General features: G+C 50.3%; 1 protein-coding gene across 4 annotated transcripts; it reads right to left on the bottom strand.

The window, feature by feature from the left end:
- Positions 1–77: 77 nt before the first annotated feature.
- Aifm2 (apoptosis inducing factor mitochondria associated 2) lies at positions 78–16,690 on the bottom strand. Of its 4 annotated transcripts, none has more exons than XM_013156769.3 (9): positions 16,555–16,690; positions 8,203–8,401; positions 7,597–7,712; positions 6,150–6,269; positions 5,635–5,727; positions 2,840–2,948; positions 2,026–2,178; positions 936–1,136; positions 78–427 (listed from the first exon to the last, which is right to left on the bottom strand). In XM_013156769.3, the coding sequence occupies exons 2-9, from the start codon at positions 8,378–8,380 to the stop codon at positions 276–278; spliced, it is 1,122 nt and encodes a 373-aa protein (XP_013012223.1). In that variant the 5' UTR covers positions 8,381–8,401; positions 16,555–16,690; the 3' UTR covers positions 78–275. The 4 variants fall into 4 exon arrangements, with proteins under 4 accessions (XP_013012223.1, XP_003473757.1, XP_063094686.1 ...); XM_003473709.5 differs by having other exon boundaries at positions 8,203–8,396; positions 16,555–16,681; XM_063238616.1 differs by lacking the exon at positions 16,555–16,690 and adding an exon at positions 12,948–13,262 and having other exon boundaries at positions 8,203–8,396.
- Between the last annotated feature and the right edge of the window lie 1,092 nt (positions 16,691–17,782).

The raw sequence follows: 17,782 nt of genomic DNA on the forward strand, positions 1-17,782 counted from the left end.
ACCCTTCCGCCAGCACAGGTGCAGACAGATCTTTCAGACCCAGAAATGATCCTCTTACATAGTTTTTTAAATCTTCCTTTTGCTCTCATAGTCTCACTCTCCTGCTCCTTTTTGGATTTACACAGGTTATATTTCCAGACAGGGTATCACCAACGCATCTCTCCAGAGAAAGAAAGAGGCTTTGCACTTCTGTCCTTTGGTACAAGTCAGATGGTCCTCTTGTCAAACATCTGTCACCCATGCGCTGGTGCCAGGTCTCCCACCCAGCCTCCCCGTCAGGGTGGAGACTGTCTCATGGTTTTCCAGCTTGTGGAGACGAACAGGTCCCTGCTCTTGGCCAGCCGAACCATGAGCCGACCCACGTAGAAGCCACTGATCTGGCCCACGCCGTCATTTCTACCCATGGACAGGAGAAATGTCAGCGCACCTGTGAGGAAGAGACGCACATAAAGTGGACCCCACTTTAGAGACATGGGTGGGGCTGTGATTCCCAGAGTGCAAACCCTTCCCAAACCTGGAGATTCGGAAATATGCATGACTTTTAGGAAGGCAGATGAGTCCTTGACTGATTCATGTCTTTTCTATACAGGATCTCACTAACCCACTAAGTTGCCCATGCTGGACTCAAACTTGCAATCCCCTTACCTTGCCTTTGAGTGCTGGGATTACAGGCATGTGCCACCATGCCCGGCTTCTTCACTGATTTTTTTGTTTGTTTGTTACCAGGGATTGAACTCACGACCTTGCACTTGCCAGGCAGGTACTGAGCGATATCCCTGGCCTCCACTTTATTGATTTTTAAAGAACTTTAGGGAGCTGTTCCTGTCATCAGCCTTGAGAATTTGGTATGTTAATCAGTCATCTTGTAGCCAAAAAAGATTTTCCCACTTGTAACCCCAAACTCTAAAAACCATGACATTCCCATGCCTCCTTACCTGGCTTGTAGATCTTAAGGGGCCTCTGCTTCAAGCAATTGACGATGTTGGCCACAGCGACATTGGCATGGAGGCCCGCGTGATAGGCCATCTTGGGCTCCTTTAGGTCAGCACAGTCGCCAATGGCGTAGATGTTGCTGTGGCCCTCCACCTGGAGGAACTCGTTCACTCTCAGAGCCCCATTGCTGGCCAGTCTGCCCTCTGTGGACAAGATGACATCTCAAGCAGGCCTCTGAGTGGCCACATTGGGTCCTGGGCACTCTCAAGAGGCCATGGTCCCCTTGTATTCCTGCATACACAGCCTTCCTGCAAAGGCAAGCTTACCCCAGGACAAACACAGAGCTCAGCCAGTGACAGTGATTGGCTAAGCCCTAAATTTCTACTTCATCATAGACTGGAATTTTAAAATATGCACAGGTCTTTAATATGCGATCAACTGCTTTTCTTTTTAAGGGACTGGACAAAACTTATCTTTGAAAATACCTGGGGAAGAAGCAGCCACAGAGCCTGGCCACCCAGTCTGCTACTCACACACAGAGCTTAAACATACATGCGTAGTCCAGCAGGCCTCCATATACAAGCAGCTAAAAAGATAAATGTTGCATTTTAAGAAATGAGGCCATATTTGAGCCCCTACCCCATAAATGGTTTTGCAGCTAAATTAGCCAAATGTTTTGATCTCGATTTGGAGCGACTAGGACATTTGTGAACAGAAAAAAGTTCCAGCCTGGAATTGCCTCCACATCTACATAGAGATGCGCTTGTACTTACAAAAGCAGAATAGAATCTTTCTTATCTCTCTGAAGACTGTTCCTACCTCTTAAAGCTAGGGAGCAGCCCTAAATTTATATCCTTCTGGTCTCAGACCACTTTGGGCCAAGCCATTATCACAGCTGTGGAAAGCGCCCAAAACAGAGACCCTACCCTTAAGTGAAAGTGCAAGGTGATCATTTAGGAGAGAAGCAGTTGCTGTGATGAAAGAAAAAGGCGGGTGCCGATTTAGGGGGAGAAGACTCGGGGCATTTCCAAGGAGTACTGGAGAGGAAGAGGTGGCCTGCACACGCAGGCCATAACTGGGCCACCTCCTTACCAAAAGCACTGCGATAGGCAGAGCTGTTGATCTTGATGCCAATGCAGGGAATCACCAGGTTGGTGGCCACCTCGGTGCCCTTGTCCGTCTGCACTTTGATGTAGTCCCGGTACTCATTGAGAGGCAGCTCCTCCAGGTTGCTCACCCGCTCACCTGTGCGGGAGGACCATGATCAGAAGGCTGGCGCGAGCTCCTCTCAGTCCCCTCCCCCACTCCACAAGCACGAAGTGGACATCTGGGCCCAAAGGACTCAACTGGGGGAAAATGCCAAGAGCTGGCTGCGGGGAAGCGAGGCTTGGGGAAGAGCTGATCAACAGAAGACCCCAGCACATGTCCCTGAGTGACAGCCACTCCCTTGTCTGTGCAGGAGGTCACCTCCCAACACACCATCCACAACGGTGAAACAAGGAAAGGCAGAAGCTGACTTCCCATCCTCATGCCCTGATGATAAGGTGCTAACCGTCCTCCGTGACCAGGTTCTGCAGAGGCTATCACAGCATGAGGGACTGTCATAACAGGTGCCCCATCCCCCAGTTTCTCCACAAACACGAGGAGGCTGAGGCCCAGCACAGTAGACTGTGGGCATCACACCACTGGACTAAAAGCTACACTCACCACCCTCAAAATACAAAGCAACACGCTTATTCCCTCTGCCACAGGCAGGACAGCAGAACAAGGGGCAATTCCCTCAGATGCACTTTAAAAAAACTAATCATTCAGCAAACATGGGCTCTGATGCTCAAAATCCTTTCCCATGTGCCACGATGGACCCTGGATACAGTGGCAAAGAGGGAGGGGGTGAGGTCGCACATACCCAGCAGCAGGTGCACGCCCTTCCGGAGGAGGATCTCCTTCACTTCCTGACGCACAGAGGGCAGGAGCTCCTTGTCAGCCAGGGGTACTTGGGAATGAATAAGGGTGACCTACGGACAAAACAACCCCAGGACAACCCCTGAGTATCCGGCTTATGAGAACATCCACTCCTCCCCCACCTCCAGTTTGCTTCAGGGGAAACTGAGCCACAGAGAAGTAATCTGCTCAGTGCTAGAACCAATTAGTGAGAAGCCAGGCTCAACCCACATCTACAACTCTTTCAGGACCCATGGCCCCACCAGCCACAACCATGCCTCAGGCAGGGCCAACTTGGCAGTTCTTTGCAAGCACCCTTGGGTGCTTGTAATTAGCTAATCTATAGATAAGCTATAGGCATTCTCACTTACCCCAGCCTCACATCAACATTACAGCTGGTTCTAAAAGCAGCACCTCCAGGTCTGCTTGCTGCCAGGGTCAGCACAAGGCGGGAGGCGTACCCCGTGACCAGGTCAAAGCCTGGCTTTGAATCAGACTACCTGGGTTGACATCCTCTATCTGAAACGCACACATCCCCCAAAGACTAAAATGGGCACAAGAGTCCCACTCTAGAATCCTGTGGTGAATGAATATGTATGAAAGAGTTAACTTAGGATATATCAATTCCTCAATAAAGAGTAGCAGTTATACTATTCTAATTTTCCTATTAACTATAAGCATTCTACTACAGATATTATACTTTTTTATCTGGGGCTGGAGATTTAGCTCTGCGGTATAAGTGCCTGCCTGGCAAGCACAAGGTCATGAGTTCAATCCCCGGTACCGGAAAAAAAAAAAAAAAAGCATTTTTTTTTTTATCTGAACTTGTTTACTGGTTCAGACTGGTCTTTGCCTCTGTGATACACAAGAACTATAAATATATATATATATATATATATATATATATATATATATATATCCCCCTGGTTCCTGACACAAAGCTCCTCAAACATTTGTAGACAGGGGTGCTGGCTAAATCTTTTGTTCTAATATTTGGTTCCTGATCCAAAGCATCTAATACCTTTGTAATTTCCTGAATGACAGGAGCATGTGACACACAGTTCCTGAGTCCTTGGAATTCCTTCAGGGATAGGAGCATCTTTGGTCCTAATGAGGCTCCTGGATGAGGCTTGGCCCCCGGGGTGGGAATTTGGAAGCTTCAGTCCTATCCCCAATTCCAACCTCCAGGAAAGGGAAGAAGGGCTGGAGACTAAGTCCACAATCCACCTACGAGATGAAGCCTCCCAAAACTCCTTACAGGTTCCCACTGCCTCCATGTTGGTTTACGTGTCCATGTGGCAGGAAGGGGTGCATCCCAACTCCAAGGGGCAGAAGCTCCTGTGCAAGGAGCTTCATTTATGTCATTTGTAATAAATAAATGGGTTTCCTGGGTTCTACAAGCCCCTCTAACAAACTATGAAACTCAAGGAGGGAATCATAAGAGCTTCCAAATTAGTGATAGGTCAGAAAGAAGTGCAGGTAGCTGGGTCCTACTATGAGCCACTGGTACCTGAAGTGGGGACAGTCGTATAGACTAAACCCTTGGCCCAGGGGCCTGTGCTGACTCCAGTTAGCATCAGAGTTGAGCTGACTCGTAGGACGTGAGTTGGTGCCACAGAATTGGTTGCTATGGGAACAAACCCCACATTTCTGAATTCAGAAGTGTTAAGTATGAGCACAAAGAATAATTAGGTTTTCTTTCTTTTTTTTTTTTTTTTATCGGTACCAGGGATCGAACTCATGACCACGCACTTGCAAGACAGGCGCTTATGCTGCTGAGCTAAATCCCCAGCCCCCTAAGTAGGTTTCCCCTATGCAACTCTTATGAATCAAAATGAAGACCCTGCAATTGTGTCACTCATAATTTCCAATGATTTGCCAGAGAACAGTCAGATAATTCAATTAGTCATGATTAATTTTCCCTTTTAAAACCAACCTGCTTTTCCCTGGGAAAAAAACAGCAATGCACAGGCTCCAACCGCTCTCAGAAGGCAGCCTGCACCCTCAGTAAGCCAGCTCCTACCTGCAGGACCCACGGTGGCCTGCAGGTAGGAACTGGCTTAAAAGGGTGACCTTGGTGGTCAGCCCTCAGCAAGCATCAGAAGGGTACAGTGAGGCTGATGCCACCTCCTGTGTAAGCAGTCTTTCCCAAAGTGGGCAGGCGAGGGGCTGCTTGCCCACTGCCACAGGCCTGGTCCACCTTGTGCAGTCCAGGACAAGGGACCAAGAAGCAACTAAGGGTGTGCTTAGCCACGCTGGTTGCCAGCAAGAAGAGATCATCAAACTCTAGGTTTTTGGGCTGGGGATTTAGCTCAGTGGCATAAGCGCCTGCCTTGCAAGCAGGCAGTCGTGAGTTCGATCCCTGGTACCGATAAAAACGAAAAAGACAAAAACAAAAAACAAAAAAAAAACAAACTCTAGGTTTTATCACAGAAGCCTGACTTCTTAAGAGACACAAGTCCTCTTTGTAAGGACTCTCCCTGGGCTTCATGTTCTCTGTTGCACTGGGATGGCAGGATCCCTCCTGGTTGGGGACACAGTCACAGTGGCTCTGTCAGGGTCCTGGCTCTCAAGGAAAATTTCCTGCAGAATCCTGCTTCAGCACAAGATGGAAAACACACACACACACACACACACACACACACACACACACACACACACACACAAAGTGAGTAGAGCATCCATCCCCCACCCTGGGCAAATCTGTAATGCTCATAAGGGAAAGCCAGCCAGAGCTGGAAGCCTAGGGGGCTGCCTCACCCCTTTCTGTGGGTAGTCTGTTTTGATCTCGGCTGCCATCTCCACTCCGGCAGAGCCTCCTCCCACCACCACAACGAACTCTGAGCGCTGCACCTAGGGACAAAAAGTTTGTCAAACACCTCTAGGCCTCTCACTGCCAGGCGGTCTGCCCCTGTGGACTCCTTGACCAAAGAAGCAGGGAGCGCTCTTTCCATACTGGGGTCTCTCCTGCCCACGCTGCAGGGCTGTTGTGAAAACTGAGATGGGGAGCTGAATCTGCTCTACTAAACCCACAGCCCTGTGTGAACACGACAAGACCTCAGGAAGAACGAGTGTGGACAACCAAGCGGGGCTGAGGAGCCGGAGCACGGGTCCAGGCCTCAGGGCGGGCTCCAGGCTCCTCCCAGGAAATCTCTTTCCAGCAACCTCCAACTTCCCAGCTGCCTCCACCACTCTGAAGCCCTCACTGTGGGCTCCCTGCACAGCCCACAGTCACCACAGCTGTCCCTGCCCTACGTCGGTCAGTGGCAGCTCACCTGTGTCACCATGTCCTCATAGGCCTGGATGGCGGCCTGCTGGCAGCAAACCTTATTAAATTTGCCGGGGAAGGGCCCGGTGCTCCCTGTGGCCAGGATGAGATGTGAGAAGGGCAGGGCCTGTGGGGGACCAGGGAAAGAGAGGTGAGGGTAAGACCGAGCTGGGGCCCAGGAGGCCTGGGTGGAGGCCACCCCTGGGCACCACAGGGTGCCAGGACCCCAGTCCTGTTGGGAGGCAGGACAGTACTAGATCCCCAATTTTATTCCCACTTGGGCCTGCCTGGCAAGCGTGAGGTTGCAAGTTTGATCCCTGATGTCACACACACACACACACACACACACACACACACACACACACAGAGCTGCTGTGGGGAATGAAGTGGAAAACGAGCAGGATGTGCGACTCTGGAGTGGAAGGAGTCCAGAATCTCCTGGGTATCTCAGAAGACACCTCCTCCCCACCCCCTAGAAAAGGGGGCTGTGGAGGAGGATGGGAGGCAGAAAGAGGGCCAGTGGAAGTCTTGTTTGGAACCTAAAAGCTACAAAATGGGCAGGAGACCAATGAGTCTGGATGGCTCAGGACCCTCTTTCCCTACAGATCCCAATGATGCCCTGCTGGCCCTGAGGCTCTGAGAAGCATGGCCCAAAGTGACAGAGCCAGGAGGCATGCAGTAATCTTTCCAAAAAGGAGATTCTCTGGCCCTGAAATTAATTCAACAATAACAAATTAATTCACACAAAAGCACTTGCTCCCTAAGGGCAGAACTTGTCTCCATTCTTTTTTTTTTTTTTTTTTTTTTTTGAGACAGGGTCTTCCTGTCAGGCTGGTCTCCAACTCACAGAAATCTGCCTGCCTCAGCCTCCTAAGTGCCGGTATTACAGGCATGCACCACCATGTCAGGCTTTGTTTCCATTCTTGATCACCTTGAATTTTAACTGAGCAGGTGACTGAGCAGCCCGTGAGATATGTGGGCTGGGGCCATGTGTGGATGGGGCTCCAGTCCTTGCAGGGCATGCTACACACTGGGCAAGGACATAAAGATGAGTGAAGAGACCTCTGCTCACCAATCTCCCAAGCTAGGGGTGTGGCTTCCTGCCTGGGCCTCACTTGGGACGCTGGCTTTCAGGACATGGGCTCTCAGCTAGCACTGCCAGGATTCAAATCCCAGCTTCATCTCTTACAGTTAGGGGACTTAGGCAAGCCTCTAACCTCCCGGTAAAACAAGGCTCTTACTACCTACCCAGTGAGATTTACGCAAAGGCTTAGGACAGTGCCTGGCATAAAGGAAAGACTCACGAAACAATTGCCACTGTATTGTGTGGCTGCTGTGATTAAGCCTTTGTCTATGATACAGCCCCTCTCTGTCCAGCACCATGCAGGCCTGGGTGTCACAGTGGTCTCTGGACCACTGAAGGACTCTGATGAGTTGGACGCTTCCAGGCTCACCTCACCACCCTGCAGCAGCACCGTCTGATTCTTCAGATCTATCCCAACCACCTGGCCCTGCCGGAAGTTGTCCTTGAAGGTCACAGAATAGGAAATGAAAGTCTTTTTGGCAAACCCTGGGGAATGAAAAGGAAGAGGATACAGTGTAGATTTGAGCTAAACCTTTCCTGAGCTGTCTCCCAACAGGGCACCCCACCAGAGCTGGGCCAGCATGTGTGCTGAGACACCCACTGTCCCTAAAGGGTCCAGCTTGCCTGGGTCCTGGAAAAAGTCCAAGCTCTCATTTCAGGGCCTCATTGTGGTAACTGCTTAAGATCAGACACTGTGAGATTCTCCAAATGTGTGTGTATGTATGTGTGTTTTACTAGAGAGTAAGCCACCCTAATTCCCAGCCATAACCCGTTTCTTATAATTTATTTTGAGACAGGCTCTCACTAAGCCACTAAATTACCCACACTAGGTTTGAATTACAATCCTCCTGCCTCAGCCTCCCAGGGTGCTAGGATTATACATGCCCAGCTTAGAATCCACCCAAGTGGAGGACATCACATCCCACAGTAAACAAAGACCACATCACAAAGGCAGCCCAGGAAAGGAATACATTACCACTCTCCACAGAGGCCCGGAGCGATGCTACGTTGTGGTGGAAGGAGTCCTTCATGTCCACCAGCGTGAAGGGCACATTTAGTGCCTGCAGCTGGCTGGCAGCCGCGATGCCACCGAAGCCCCCGCCCACGATCACCACATGCAGAGCTCCTGTGTCCACGGAGACCTGGGACCCCATCTTGTATCAGGCGCTGCTGCGCTGGGAAAAGAGACCACACTGAAGTCAGCGGCAGGGAGGATGGGGTGTCCTTGGTAGAGAGGCCTCACCTCCTAGGCCATCAACTGACCTTTTTAAAAGAGCAAAAATCTTTCACTTAGTAAAATCTTAATTTTGTGACATTTGAATTAAATTCAGAAGGGTTATCCTATGTCTACCCCACGCCTTGCCCCGACTCCCTTTTCCAGAGGCATCCAGTGCTACAGGACTGCGTGAACTCTTCCGGAAACATCCTACACAGCCATGGTCATCAGGCTATGTCTGCGCAAGTCTAACCAACTCTTCAGTCAGCTGCAGTGCTGCATACCTGTGATCCTAGCTACTGGGAAGGCTGAGGAGGAAGACTGCAAATCCGAGGCCAGCTTGGGTAACCGAGTGAGAATTTATCTCAAAATAAAAAATGCAAACCACCTGGGATCCAACTGAGTACAAAGGTCCCGGCTTCCATACTCAGGATGCCTTCCGCTCCAAAACAGAAATTAAAATTTAAAAATGTTGTACACATTTTTTTCTCCATTATATTTCCTCAAAGAATGTGGAAGATAGTAATGATCATTCAACAACACGTAAGTGCTGGCTCCTACTCTCCGACAGGTTCTTGCAGTGGATCTGGTGGGCAGACAGGTAGGGCCCTGCCCTCATAAAGATGGAATCTACAGAGGAAAGGAGGAGGGACGTGATGCACAAGATGCGGGAAGCTAAGCAGGTAAACAACCAGAAGTGATGGGGCAGGCAGAGGGACTGGCCAGCACAGGGCACAGCCAAGGGGGAGAAGACTCTTCAAGCCTCATGCTAGGTGAACACTGCAACCAGACCTCTGCTATGTTCACGGGGTCACCAGGTTGAGCTCCAGACCTAAAGAAGTCAATCAGCAGCGTGTGACAAGCATCCTGCACAACACGATGTTGCTGTGGCTTGAATTTGGGCCCCCAAAAGGCAAGGGCTGGAAATATAGTTCCCAATGTGACCATGTTGGGACCTGATGGGAGGTGGTTGGGTTATGAAGGTTTCCCTCTGTGAATGATGGATAAGTGGCAATTATAAAAGCCCTTGAGGCACATGCCTGTCTGTAATCCCAGCACTCAGGAGGCTGAGGCAGGAGGAGTGAAAGTCTCAGTTCAGCCTAGGCAATTTAGCAACTTAATCAGATCCTGTCTCAAAAAATAAACAAAGTAGAGGTGGGCTGGGGACATAGCTCAGCACAGACTCTGGATTCAATCCCCAGTGCTAGGAAAGAAAAAAGATTCACCCAGTCTGTGGCACTGTTACAGCACCACAAATGGACCAACACGGATGCTGTGTGAACTGAGACCAGGCCAGTGGGATGGGGAGGAGCCTGCTGCTGTCAGGGCAGGCAGAGGGACTGGCCAGCACAGGGCCGTTCCTGGAACAGCTAGGGAACATGTTCCAAGAGATGGGGACATGAAGAAAGGTCTGCCAGGAAAATCATGAACACTGTCTGCCAATAAGACAACCAAGTGTGGAGCCAACCAAGCATGGTGGCACATGCCTGAAATCCAAGACTCTGGAGGCTGGGGCAGGAGGACTGCTGCAGATTCAAGGCCAACATGGGCTACAAAGTGACTTCAAGGCCAACCTGAATTGCACAGTGCAACCATGTCTCAAAAAGACAAAAAAGAAAAAGGGAGCCGGGCATGGTGACACACTCTTGTCATCTCAGCACTTGGGAGGCTGAGACAGAGCTGTTTGCAAGTTTGAGAGCAGCTTGGGCTACAAAGTAAGCCCATGGCCAATCTGAACTGCATAGCAAGACCTTGTCTCAAAGAGACAAGAAATAGAAAGGGTAGGGGAGGAGCCAGATCAGGCAGGCTCCACAGTAAGACTTGAGGTGACAGCAAGGGCCTGCCTGGGGACAGGGAGTGGTCCTTTAACTCACTGGCAGCCTGACTAGTTCCTGGCAAACTGACAATAAACCGTGGCTGAGTCTCAAGGAGCTAAAACCCAGGCACCCTTGGCCCAGAGCGGGAAGCTGAGGCGGTTGGAAGCAGAGCAAAGGGCTGGGCTGGGCCACTGGACAGTGAACTTCTGAGCATGGAGGGAAAAGCAGCCAAACTGCCCAGCTCTCTCACTCCATCTGGAAGCTGGTTGACAGGGCCACCTGCACATCCAGAGTCCAACCTGCGGTGGCCAAGGCCCTGCGTTGGGGCTCATTCCAAGTACTCATAAGGCTGACAACTGGGCCAGAAGGCACCTATCTCCTGGGGGTGAAGACACAGGAGGGCGCAGGGTCCCAGCCAGAGGCAGGAGTGGACACCCAGAGCTGAGCAGGGCCTGGGAACATGGGACATCATGAGGCAGGCTGGGGTGGCACGTGTGTCACCTGCCTCCTCCAGCGTGGTAGCCAAGTATCAGGGGCCAGGAAAAGAGCCCCAATTGGCTGTGTTAAGGGTACAGTGACAAAATAAAAAACAGAGACAAGTTTGGTAGTACATGAGGGGCTGGGGATTTAGCTCAGCGGCATAAGCGCCTGCCTTGCAAGCAGGCAGTCGTGAGTTCGATCCCCGGTATCGATAAAAAGGAAAAAGACCAAAAAAAAAGTTTAGTAATACATGAGTGGCTGCAATGTCATTGTCCCCGATGGGTCCTCCTCCTCACACCCCTTAACAGCCACTATTTACTGGGTGTATACAGTGATAGTCAGGGCTAGCGAAAAGATTCCAATTTGGCAGAAGACTGAGGTTTATGAATGTATAGGCAAGTATAATCCTGGGATAACTCAAGAGGGCACGTATGGTCTTACGCTAAGAAGAGTCAAGGGGGAATGTCAGACAGGAGTACTGATAATCTCAAGGCCTCCATTTCATCCCTTACGGAAATATGCAAAATTAGTCATTGTGAATTTGTGGTCTCCAACAGCCAGAGAATCTGCCTTCCAGCCCAGCTAACCTCAGAGGACACACTGCATGGCCTTCAGACAGGTAACAGGTTCGCCAGTGTGGGAAGAGCCACTCAGTCCACTCAATCCAGTGGCAGCTGAGATGCTGGCAGATGCTGGGAGCATCTCCTCCTGGCCTGTGCCCAACCATAGGTGGGGTTGCTGGGGAGATGGCACGGACAGAAACAAAGCACACCGTGCAGCCACACAGGCTCCACGGCCCTGTGGACTTCAGGGAGCAGGCAGCCAACAGGGCACACAAGGGTGTCAAGGAGGGAGGAAGTGGACTCTGAAGTCCCCCTTGAAGGCTGACCTCAGGTTGCCTCAGAGGGGAGCATGTGTCAGCCCACCTGGGACCCTCTTGGGCAACCCTGTGACACTGGAACCTTCCAGGCTGTCCTGATCATCTGAATGGCTGGGGCAAGACCCATTCCCTCTCTGGGCCTTGATTTACCCTATAAGGAAAGGAGTATAAGGTCCACCCAGCTCTGACACCCTGAACTTACCTTGTGCACAAAAGGTTCCAAAACACGCTGCCCATGAGATGTTTCCTAAATTTTTCTATACTACTTGGAGGGGTGGCTTATGCTTAGAACTCCAGGCTCTATCACTGTTCAAATGCCCACCATCTGACTTTTGCCCTGGAGGAGGATGGCACAGAGGAGGGAAGGCAGGCTGAGTACAAGGGATTGGAAGGGATTAGGTTGCCAGGTGCACCCACTACCCACCCACTGCATTGATTGATCCACCTGTTTTATAGATGGGAGAAAATGAGTCCTTCTCAGGGTTGGGATCAGAACAAGTCCCCCAGGAAACAATGTGACCTTCAGGTTCTTAGACTGGTTGTTCAGAACCGATTCTAAGTACTCATCAGGCTGCCAACTGGGCCAGAAGGAGCTCATCTCCTGGGGATTAGGACCCAGGAGGGCAGAGGCAGGAATGGACACCCAGAGCTGAGCAGGGCCTTGAAACATGGGACATCGTGAGGCAGGCTGGGGTGACATGTGTGTCACCTGCCCTTTCCAGCATGGAGTCAGGCCCTGCCTTTGGACTGGAAGCCAGTGAAACACCCAAAAAATCCTACTTCCAAGCAAGCTGGGCACAGGTGCCAAGAGAGGGTCACAGCTTATCAGAGAAGTGGAGGAAGATCATACCAGTCTACCAAGGAGGCCCAAGGAGGACACCCGAGATCCCTGAATAAAATTTGGGGGGCAGGAGCCTTCCCAGCAGAGGAGACAGCTTAGGGAAGAAGGGAGGAGGCAGGAGCGGCTAAGACACACACTTAGCAGGGACAGAGGCCAGCACAGACATCACAGAGGGTCTGTCATGCCAAGGTGGCTTTAACACCAAGTGGGCAAGCAAGCCCGCCTGCCCCAGGCCCCACAGGGGGCTCCTTCTCTGGCAAGAGAAAGCCAGCATTCTGCAGACAGGCCTCACAGGCAGTGAGCTGGCCCCAGCATCATCAAGCTGCTGCCTCCAAAGCAGACCTTGGCCTCACCAACTAGGCAGACCCCAACCCCTAAGGACAAACTGCTTCCCTGAGTTCCCAGTAGACACCAAGGCAGGGCCTGAAGGTACATCAGAGCTATAGAGACACTAGGGAAGGGCCAGGGGAGGGCCAGTCTGTCATACCTGTGCTGCCTGAGGCCTCTCCAGCAGTCTGACTTCTCTCCTCTATTGACCTCTAACTCCCGGGTTTGGGGACATTCGGTGGCCAGCAGCTCTCCAGCACATTTCACTCTTCTGCAGCAGCCCTTGCCCAATACTCTTGGACACACTGGCTCTGCCCACATCAATTCGTGCCTGGCCCCTAGGACAACTGAACTCTGCCAGGCCAAGACCTACTCTGTCAGATGTTTAATCCAAGGGCTTACGCCATAGGCGTGCATTTCCAGCCACACACCCGGCAAGCATTTAGAATGTATATGTACAAGGAATGAACGTTCAATTCTGTGCGAGCCCTGCCATCCTCAGGAGACTCCATTGATCTGGAAAACTCCATTATTGGAAGACTCCCAGATGAGTTATTACTCATTGTTACTTTTGTTTGTTTATTTGCTTCTATTTTTCCTGCTATTTATTTTTAAAAGATAAATGACTTTTGGGAGGGGGGTCTTTATGAGACAAGGTATCACCATGCAGTTCAAGCTGGCTTGAACTCATTTTGTAGTCGAGGCTGGCCTGGAACTTGCAGCAATCGTCCTGCCTCAGCTTCCCAAGTACTGGAATTACAGGCATCCATCACCATGCCCAGCTCTTGTGAATGACATTTTTACTTGAAAAACTGGGTAACAGAAACACATGTAGGAAGACACTGAAACTCCTGCAATTTAGAACATACACACAGTTGTGCAACGGTGACACAGGGAGGCACCCGCTGCACTCTCATATTTAGTTGGTATGGGGATTTCTCCCTATTTTGGAAAAAAGTTTGGCAACTTTTTTCTAGCACTCATCAGATTCATCTCTGCTCTGAATCAAAATGCTAATAACAATCACTGAAGATGATGGGTTTATTTAATCTTTCCTGAGCTTTTCCTATTTTGTTTAAATCATTTTTAAATAGGTATATACCACTGTTACAGAAATAATAAAGTTTTTTAAATGGAATAGACCTATCCCCATGTAATTTTTTAAGCAAAGCATAAATGATGATCAAAAATATAGTGAATGTTTTTAGGAAGTGTTTTTTTAGTTTGTTTGGTTTGTTTTTGTTTTGTTTTGAGTTTTTTTTTCCTTGAGAGTTCAAGCTGACCTTAAACTCACTATGTAGCTCAGGCTGGCCTTGAACTCAATGATCTGCCTGCCTCCGCTTCCAAAGTGTTGGAGCATGTGCCATCATGCCTGGTTAAAATTTCTAAAAATGTATTATGAAACCAGCTATGGTGACACACACCTGTAATCTCAGTACCAGGCAGGCACAGGCAGGAGGATTGCTATGAGTTCAAGGCCAGCCTGCATTACATAGCAAGACACTGTCTCCAAAAAAAAGTATTATAGTGAAAGACCCAGTGCCATTAATCCCACTCAAAACACTGCCCTTCTTCAGACACACTCATCCCATTGTTTTTGCCACTTTCTGAAGCAGTTCTGGAAGCCTGGAGATTCGGAACTGCCAAATCCTATGGTAATTCTTGGTTTCACTTTTTTTGCTTGTTTGGTTTTTTTGTTTTGCTTTGTTTTTTGAGAGCTGGTCTTGAACTAACTCTGTAGCCCAGGTGGCCTCAAACTCACAGCGATACTCCTGCCTCAGTGTCCTGAGTGCTAGATTACAAGTGTGCAATCTACATGCACTGATTTCCCTTTCTGAGAAACAGCCAGATCCACCATCTGATTCTGAAGTGAACATCAAAGTCCAGGAAAGAAATCTAAGTCTCTTTCCTAAATCTGCCTACCTTGAAGAATGATAGCTTAAGAGAATAAAACAAACTTTAATTATCTAGCAACTCCTCGGTAACTTAATATTTTACACACACACACACACACACACACACACCCAGAACTGCTAGCGGAGGAGAGCTACACTTTACCAATTCATGATTTTTATCCAAGTAAGAACCCGCAACTGACTGGCAACATGCTCAGGAAGTTTACACTTGAGTTTTCTCAGTGAGGCATGCAGCCTAATCCCAGGGGAATTTGCCTTTAGTAAGAGATCTTTAGGAATCCACTGAAAATCCACATTTGCCAAAGCTGTTGAGAGGGTAACCTCAGAAGACACAGCAGGAGCCCCATGGGTTCTGATTAAAGCAAGAACATCACCCTCATGCTGCTTCAGAAAGATCATGGTTGCAATAAGCAGCTTTTGAGTCGTCATGGCTTACGCAGAAGGTAGATTTCAACACTGGCCCTTTGGACAATGGTGTTTCCAGAGTGATCACCCTGGAGGAGAGGGCCACTAGAGCACAGTGTGATGGACTGGGACTGTACCCTCTTCCACTTAGGGGAGGGAGAAGTCAGGCAGCCTCCTTCCCTGGACACCAGGGGCCAGGCTGAGAGTAGAAACTCTGTGGCCAGCCCTCAACAAACACACCCTAAGAGTACCCTATCTAAAGAAAGCCAATCTCAGAAAGAGATTCAAAGTCTGAACAAGAGACAGTTCTCTTTCATGTCCCAGGAAAGGACAACAATGGAGCAGACAGGCCCATTTGGGGTCCACATACACTCCCTGTACCCAAAACCTAGGTCCACCCTCCCATATCTGGTCACTTTGTGGTCCCTATAACATTCCTATATCTTCCAACATGCGCACCTGACCTCTGGCTTCATTTATTCCTCCACCAAAGACCCAACTGGCCATGGAGTGCACCCAGCTGTCCAGCTCCACCACTTAAGGGCTGGGTAATCCCGGGCAAGGCCCTGCCTTGGCTGGACCTCAGTACCCTGCTCAGTGAAACGGAGGTGCATGGTTCATTGATCAAATGAGGCATCCCTGGGAGAACTCTTCCCTAGGTACAGGAGGGCCAGTGGGCGGCATGCGGGTCGGTGTCTAGCAATAGCCCCTTGCATCCCAACTAGAGGAGCATTCCGTCCTCGGCACACCGATGCAAAGTTTGGAAACCTGGAAGTCCCTTCTCAAACTATGTCAGATCCTCTGCCCCGTGTCTGTCCTCCTGCAGGATCCTTAGCTCCCAAGACACTTAGCTGCTCCCCAGTCTCACCTTAAATCCTAGGGTCACAAAGGATCTGGTTGAACAGAGAAGCCAGGTTAACTGGGGGTGCTGGAGGGAAAGGGCTCTCTATAGCACCCAGGAAAGCAGTTCCAGCCAGGTTCAGGAGTCCCACCAGAGCTCAGCGCACTCTTTGTCCCATGGGCCCTCCCTCCCGGGTGTGGTCACTTTCCTCCTAGAGGCAGAGGTTTTGCCCCTGCCCTCAGACACCAGCCTCAGACACCTGCTGCCCTTCCAGGATCGAGACTACAGGGCCCGTGACCCCAGCTCTCCGGCTCTTCCTGGCCCGAGTCCATCTTTCTCGGAAAGACTTCGCAGGGATTTAGGGAGGACGCGGAGGGCGGAGTCCCTCTGCCACGGGCAGGTAATAACGCCCCCGGTTGTGTCTGGGGGATGCGGGGAGCTTCAGGCCTCAAACGCGTATCGCAAGCAACAGCCTGGTCTTCCCAAAGCCACGACTCCGCTGCCGTCCCGACCTCCCCACGCAGTCCCGGGATCCGCGCGCTCCTGCTGGAGTCCCGTCCAGCCAGAGACGCTAAGGCCCGCGTCCCCCAGCGGCGCGACCTCACCTCTGCCGCCTCCCGCCGCCCGTGCACTCCGTCTCAGCCCCGAGCCGCAGGCGTCTTCCGGCGCCAGCCCTCCGGACGCCGGGTGGACTGGGCGGGGACCCGCGCCCAGCACCTCGACCACGCCCCGCGGCCCCCGAGGCCACACCCCACGACCCCCGAGGCCACGCCCCGCCTCCTAGCCACGCCCTCCCGGGGCTAGGCCTGGTAGCCAGGGCACTGACCTTGACAGGGAACCTGAGACCCAGTGAACTTTGCAACAAAAGGTTTCTCTGGTCAACGAGGACTCCACGCTCAGCCCTTCTCGAACCACAAGGCTTGGCTTGGTCCTGGGAAACACCTACTCTTATATTTTTATTTTTTTTAGCTCATGTCTATAGTACATAGTGATTACATTCCTCATGGGCAGGTGGTACGTATGCATAACAACACATCTGAATTCTTTTTACTGGGAAACATCTACCTTTAAAGCTGCTCCTGTGCCCTACTGTAAGCCAGGCATTGTGATAGGTGTGGTGGGAGAGGAGACAGCAAAACAGTTTTGCTTTCCTGGAGGAAGCACTACTTGCAGTAAAGACTGGAGGCAGTGAAGGATGCCAAACTCTCCCTAGCACAGTGAGGAGGGAGAAGAGGCCCGAGGCAAGATGAAGATCTGGAAGGAAGCCAGCACTTTCATTTGTTTGATGACTGTAAATGGAAGCACACACCTGTAATTCTATCGTTCAAAGGGTGAGGCAAGAAGATTGCTGGGAGTTCGAGGACAGACTGGTCTCATAGTGAGTTCTAGGCCAATTTGGACTACATAGCAAGACTCTGTCTCCAAAAGAAAAAAAAAGGAGAAGATGACTAATCAATAAAGAAATTCTTGCAGACAGACTAAAGCGTATTTTATGATGTTCAGAATGCATTTAGGGATTTCTGTTTGGCTCAGTCAGGTTTTCATTGTTTTGTTTTTTGTTTTTGTGGTACTAGAGTTTTACCACCAAGCTACATTCCTGGTGCTTTTAAATTTTATTATTCTTATTAGCACATACTAATACAGTACATACTAATACTAACAGAGAGTTTCTCACTAGCATACTAGCATTGAATATGCAAGAAAATGGATGGAACTAGAAATCAATCAACACGTTATGTGACATAAAGACTCAGAAAGACACGTTTTCCCTCTTTAAAAAAAAAAAGATTTGAAAAGCAGAAGGGGATGAGAGGGAGAGAGGAGGGAAGGACA

This window comes from Cavia porcellus, unplaced genomic scaffold (assembly GCF_034190915.1).
Source record: "Cavia porcellus strain 051 isolate PalLab524CR breed Dunkin Hartley unplaced genomic scaffold, mCavPor4.1 scaffold_28, whole genome shotgun sequence".
Taxonomy (NCBI): domain Eukaryota; kingdom Metazoa; phylum Chordata; class Mammalia; order Rodentia; family Caviidae; genus Cavia; species Cavia porcellus.

Excerpts from the sequence above, each read along its gene's own strand:
- Aifm2 (XM_013156769.3), bottom strand. The coding sequence starts at position 8,380 with ATGGGGTCCCAGGTCTCCGTGGACACAGGAGCTCTGCATGTGGTGATC. Across the intron at positions 2,949-5,634 it reads CAGACTACCCACAGAAAGGG|GTCACCCTTATTCATTCCCA; the intron begins GTGAGGCAGCCC and ends TTTTGTCCGTAG. Across the intron at positions 428-935 it reads CCTTAAGATCTACAAGCCAG|GTGCGCTGACATTTCTCCTG; the intron begins GTAAGGAGGCAT and ends TCTTCCTCACAG.